The sequence below is a fragment of the Coregonus clupeaformis genome, unplaced genomic scaffold (genome assembly GCF_020615455.1).
Source record: "Coregonus clupeaformis isolate EN_2021a unplaced genomic scaffold, ASM2061545v1 scaf0279, whole genome shotgun sequence".
NCBI lineage: Eukaryota > Metazoa > Chordata > Actinopteri > Salmoniformes > Salmonidae > Coregonus > Coregonus clupeaformis.
Genome location: NW_025533734.1, coordinates 78,633 through 85,341, shown reverse-complemented (window position 1 = coordinate 85,341; position 6,709 = coordinate 78,633). Strand labels below are relative to the sequence as shown.

Below are 6,709 nucleotides of genomic sequence, written 5' to 3'. Positions count from 1 at the left end.
TCCGTGCATCCACTACTTCCTTCTCCCTACGGGCCTCCTGCAGCGTCTCCTCTTGAAGGGAGCTCTCCTGCTCAATTCTCACTATCAGCCCCCGTAATGTGGTGGCCTCCTCTCTTAAACTGCAGATCCGCAGGTCTTGGAGGACCACTAAAAGAGCGGCCTCCTCCTCTACAGTCAGCACTTTCACGGCCTCCTGCTGCCTCGTCGTCCACCCCGTGTGCCCCCCCAAAAAATTTATTGGGGCTGCTTCTCAGGCTTTCTTCGTGACCAAGTCTTTTTAAGTTGCCGTTTCTCCTCCCTTGCTGCCTCTGTCTGCTCCCAAGGAAGGCAATCCATCCCAGCATGGATCTCTTCCCATGTCCATGAAACCTTACCATTTAATATCTCCTCCCAAGTCCATGATTTATGCTTCTCCTGGGCACGCTGCTTGGTCCTTGTTTGGTGGGATCTTCTGTTACGTTCATTGAGAGACGGGTCAGACCAAGGTGCAGCGTGGTATGCGTACATGTTTATTAGAACGAATAAACACTAGACAAAACAACAAAAGCAACGTAACGCGAAGCTCAACAGTCGCTACACACAACAAGCCAAACACGAGTCAAGATCCCACAACTAAGGTAGGCAACCAGGCTACCTAAGTATGATCCCCAATCAGAGACAACGATCGACAGCTGCCTCTGATTGGGAACCACACCCGGCCAATATAGATCTAAACATACTAGATCTCCACATAGAATTACACATTACATAGATACTCACACCCTGACCAAACCAACTAGCGAACTCTATGTCAGGGCGTGACACGGAGGTACTTATTGTTGGAGCCAAATAACAGAGAGAGAATCTAGTCACACATTTTAATTAACGGGCAATAAAGATAAAACACCAGGTAAAAAAACCTAGGTGTTATTTTAGATTCTGAATAAAATTTCGATTCACACATTAGGAATGTGACCAAAATAGCTTTTTACCACCTGAGGAACATTGCCAAGATGCGGCCGTTTCGCTCTCAGACTGATACAGAGAGACTCATCAATGCTTTCAATACAAGCAGGCTTGACTGCTGTGATGCTCTCCTGTCTGGTCTACCCATGAAAGCCATTGGTCAACTGCAAAACATACAGAATGCTGCAGCACGGGTACTGATCAAGACCAGACGTAGAGTACACATTACAGCGCTTTAAAGATCTCTGCACTGGCTGCCTGTGAGTTTTAGAATTAATTTTAAGATTGTTTTTTAAATCAATCCACGATTGTGCACCCCAATACATGTCAGACATGCTTTTAAGTTATGTTCCCAGTAGGTCCCTCAGGTCCTCTGGCAGTGGCCTTTTAACTATCCCAAAGCCTAGGACGAAGAGACATTGAGAGGCAGCCTTTAGTTATTATGCCCCCAGCCTCAGGTATAGCCTGCCAGAGAACCCGAGGGGCCCGAAAATGTGGAAATATTTAAAAGAGATCTTAAAACATATCTAGTAGTAGTAGTAGTAGTAGTAGTAGTAGTAGTAGTAGTAGTTGTTGTTGTTTTTGTTGTTGTAGTAGTAGTAGTAGTAATAGTAGTAGTTGATGACCCTCTCCACTCCTCTTCTCCCCTCTCCTCTCCTACTATAGAGTTGTGGTAGCTGACCCGCCTCTCTCCTCCAGCTAGTCTCCCTGTCAGGAGGAGGAGGAGGAGGAGGAGTAGTAGTACCACCTTGAAAGCAAGTGTCCAGATGGTGATAAAAGTCATGGTTGTTGTGGGTTCTGTTGTCATGAAGGACAGCTCTCAGTCATCAAGTGTTAAACTCACAGCGCTATAAACACTCTTAGAGCAGATGCATTATGCAAATGAGTGTTTCAAATCTATTTCAGTTTCCAAGTAGGCTCCCATCATAAGAATATAATTATCTTGCATAAGTTTGCTTTTCTAATAATAGTAATTAGGTGGGTGCTTATATTTGTCCTATTTCACACATGTGTATTATACGGGGATTGGATATGTTTTTTTGGGGGGATATCCCAACTCCCCCTGAGACATCCTCAGAGAGTGGGGTCACGGCCAGCATCTGCCATTATAAACGGTGACCCTGGAGCAATTAGGGTTAAGTGCCTTGCTAAAGGGCACATCGACAGATGTTTCGCCATGTCGTCCTGGGGATTTGAACTAGCAGCCTTTTGGTAACTAGGCCAACGCTCTAACATCAAACAGCAACTTTTACTCAAATAACTTATGTATGGCAACTTTTATGTCACACCACCATTTATTTTTATTCTGATGATGATCAGACATAATTAACTGTCTGTTCACTCATGCTTGGTCTCTTATGTAAGTTCCTCTAATCAGTTAGTGAACACTTCTCTAAACTAAAGCTGGTAGGATTCCTCTGGTAGTGTTGTCTGTCTGTGACTTTACCACAACTGTTAAATCTGAGATCAACATCTTTAATAAAGGAATATAAAACATGGATCACTATCAGTACTGCTGCTGCTGTTGTCTTTCATTTGGACAATATGGAGGAATACTAGCAACACTGGAGCTAATACTGGACAGTACTTACAGACTAGGAGAACATCTGATACACAGAGGAAGGAAAAAATACTAATATCTGGTTTTAAGATACAAATCATATTTGTATTATCTAGAAACAGCTTATATAAAGTGTTTGTTCTACCTGGAAGATGTTAAAGTGTATTTGTGTTGATTATGATTCTGTATGAGTGATCTTCACTGTAACAGCTGCAGCATCACAACACAGAGAGGTTTTTGTACGATCAGTAATAGGGATTGTATCACTGTGGTACACTTTTGGTAGCGGCACCAGACTAGATGTTGGAAGTAAGTAACAAGCTCACTTGATATTTCTTTCTGATTACACTTATTAAGTATGTTATTCTTACACTCTGTCTATGAAAATATTGCGATTTTAGATTTTCAAAATGTTTTAATTGCTTTTGACTGACCCTTCGTTCTAATAAAATTTTATTGAATCGAAATGTTAAATTGTAGGTTTATTTTTGTCTGATTTCTATGATTGCAGACTACAACTCTTAATTTTGGTAGGATCACTATTTAATAGCATTGGATATAGTAGTCATTATTGTTGTATTGAGTTCATGGTAGCCTTCACTGTTAGTGTGAAGACAAAAAGTCTCAGTTATGTTTGTAACCAACTTCATGAACTAACATGGTTGATATGTGATTAAAACTAATTTTTGCTCAGATTTTGCAAATACTATGAATATGAGAAGGCTATTCTGATCAGATCAATTCCTAAATAATATCTGTATGACATGTATAACTGACGCTGTATGACTTGTAACTCTACTTACTTAATACTTGTTCGGTTCATTATTCTGCTTTATCATATTACAGTTTGTGTTTTATCCACATCTTTTACCAATCTAACTTTTACATTAATATTTAGAAGGCATTTCCAAATCACTTTATTTTGATTTGTCCTTTGCTGAAGATAAGCTCTTACTGTAACTGTACTTGATGTAGTTACTTAGTTGATGTGTTCTGTTTGTTCCAGGTAACAGTTCCCCCACCCTCACCGTCCTGCCACCCTCTAGTGAGGAGCTGTCCAGTACAACAACAGCCACACTGATGTGTCTGGCCAACAAGGGCTTCCCCTCAGACTGGACCATGAGCTGGAAAGTGGACGGGACCAGCAAGAAGCAGGAGGCCAGTCCCGGGGTCCAGGAGAAGGACGGCCTGTACAGCTGGAGCAGCACACTGACTCTCACTGCCCAGGAGTGGACCAAGGCAGGAGAGGTGACCTGTGAAGCCCAGCAGAAATCCCAGACTCCAGTCACAAAGACCCTGAGGAGGGCTGACTGTTCTGGGTAGGACCCCTCAGTCACACCTCTGTGGAGAGAGGATGCTTGTTCCTCTGCTTTGACTTGCTTTTTTCTAAAATCAGTCGTTCTCTGATTTAGTGATCACTCTGGTGTGGACTAACAGGGGGCTAGGCTTGAGTTCATGTGTCAATCCATTCTGTAGATTGAGATTTTGTTTTTTTTAGATTTAATGTGATCTGCTTTTATTCACTATCATGTTTGCTTTGATGCTTCGATTTTGTGATAATGGATTTAAATAAAGATTTCTTTTTGGAATGCATATTTTTGTTGTTTTTATTAATAAACTGGATCATAGATACTGTATATTTGCAATATTCTGGAAAAATATGTATTCAGTAAGGCTGATTAATGGTGTCTTTAAAAACTGTCAAGTCTAAAACTCACTCTAACATCATAATTGACCAGTATTTTATACTATCACAATATACTATGATATAATACAAGAGTTTCTGCCATGGTAGTAGTTGACTGTCTTCATTCATAAGGATACTGAGTCTGTGTCAGACATGTTTGACTTGACAGACTTTACAGTAATAAAAGAAGAACTATCAAACAGTCAACCGATATCTTGGACTCTCACGTGTGTTATAGGCTGTGATTCGACGCTAAATATATATATTTTTAAATTACAAATATTACAAGTGGTACTACTTCAAGATGTAGCAGTGTTTCCCAAACTCGGTCCTCGGGACCCCAAGGGGTGCACATTTAGTTTTTTACCCTAACACTACACAGCTGTTTCAAATTATCAAAGCTCGAATGATTAGCTTATAATTTTTTATCAGCTGTGTAAACCTAGGGCAAAAACCAAAACGTGCACCCCTTGGGGTCCAGAGGACCGAGTTTGGGAAACGCTGCTATATAGTGTAGTGACAGTCTTCTCTACCTCCAACCCCCTGGGAACAGAGTGAACATCTGGTGACAGTGCTGCTCTATTCTGGGACAAGCAGAACCACCCAGCCCTGTCTATGCAAATCTCAGTTTCACTCCCACAGATACCAGTCTAGTAGTTGAACAGTTTCACTGCCTGTAATACCCTGGACTGGGCCAGATGTGAGGGAGTGGACTGGTCTTAACCTCTATGGTGGATTCAGGGAGGGACTCATAACAGATATGCTACCATGTAATTAATTACAGATAAAATGGATATTATACTTTACATAGATAGTGTATGTAGTGTACATGTCTCATGTTTGAATCCAGCATCATGTCTCATTCACAGATCTAACAGTCAGTAACCTGCTCATGAAAACAGTTAATATAACGGTAGAAGATCACAATTTAAATCAGACATTTGGTTGAGGTCCATTTTGGGACTTGTTTTGGGGGGCAGAAGTGATTGTAACTTGGAAGTAATGTTGAGGTCAGAACACCTTTTGTTTTACATCTGTAGATCTTGCTTTAAATATTGACAGGTAATGTGTTTCAAAACTTCAAATAAATGTTATACACACTTAAAGGCCATGACAAATATAACAAGTTAAAACCATGATGATGATGTTAATGATGATGATGATGGTCATGTGAACTGAACGATTGCTTTCTAACCATATTGTCACATGTCACAGTTGACCTCATCTAGTGTTCCATGTCACTGTCTCTTCCCCCTCAGCACCTGCAGTAGGTCCCAGCTGTAGCAGTACAGTCACTGTGCAGTCTGACTGAGGGAGGTTTTTGTACGGCTCTATATCACTGTGTGAACACATATTTACTATTAATGTAGTGTTCACTCTGACAGTAGTAATCTCCTGCATCTTCAGCCTGGACTCATTTTTATTTACATTTACATCATTTAGCAGACGCTCTTATCCAGAGTGACTTACAAATTGGTGCATTCACCTTATAGCCAGTGGGATAACCACTTTACAATATGTTTTTTTTTATTTCTTTGGGGTGGGGTAAGGGGGGGTAGAAGGATTACTTTATCCTATCCCAGGTATTCCTTAAAGAGGTGGGGTTTCAAGTGTCTCCGGAAGGTGGTGAGTGACTCCGCTGTCCTGGTGTCGTGTGGGAGCTTGTTCCACCATTGGGGTGCCAGAGCAGCGAACAGTTTTGACTGGGCTGAGCGGGAACTGTGCTTCCGCAGAGGTAGGGGGGCCAGCAGGCCAGAGGTGGATGAACGCAATGCCCTCGTTTGGGTGTAGGGACTGATCAGAGCCTGAAGGTACGGAGGTGCCGTTCCCCTCACAGCTCCATAGGCAAGCACCATGGTCTTGTAACAGATGCGAGCTTCAACTGGAAGCCAGTGGAGTGCGCGGAGGAGCAGGGTGACGTGAGAGAACTTGGGAAGGTTGAACACCAGACGGGCTGCGGCATTCTGGATGAGTTGTAGGGGTTTAATGGCACAGGCAGGGAGCCCAGCCAACAGCGAGTTGCAGTAATCCAGACGGGAGATGACAAGTGCCTGGATTAGGACCTGTGCCGCTTCCTGTGTAAGGCAGGGTCGTACTCTCCGAATGTTGTAGAGCATGAACCTACAGGATCGGCTCACCGCCTTGATGTTAGTGGAGAACGACAGGGTGTTGCCAAGGCTCTTTGCACTCTGGGAGGAGGACACAACGGAGTTGTCAACCGTGATGGTGAGATCATGGAACGGGCAGTCCTTCCCCGGGAGGAAGAGCAGCTCAGTCTTGCCGAGGTTCAGCTTGAGGTGGTGATCCGTCATCCACACTGATATGTCTGCCAGACATGCAGAGATGCGATTCGCCACCTGGTTATCAGAAGGGGGAAAGGAGAAGATTAGTTGTGTGTCGTCTGCGTAGCAATGATAGGAGAGGCCATGTGAGGACATGACAGAGCCAAGTGACTTGGTGATTAGCGAGAATAGGAGAGGGCCTAGAACTGAGCCCTGGGGGACACCAGTGGTGAG

The 6,709-nt window shown here is 42.9% G+C and overlaps 1 gene segment (V, D, J or C); it reads left to right on the top strand.

Moving 5' to 3' along the window:
- The first annotated feature begins 2,351 nt into the window (after positions 1 to 2,351).
- Positions 2,352 to 4,099, top strand: LOC121579031. The segment is given in 2 exon segments: positions 2,352 to 2,815; positions 3,513 to 4,099. A coding segment is annotated over 1 exon segment (243 nt).
- Positions 4,100 to 6,709: the final 2,610 nt, after the last annotated feature.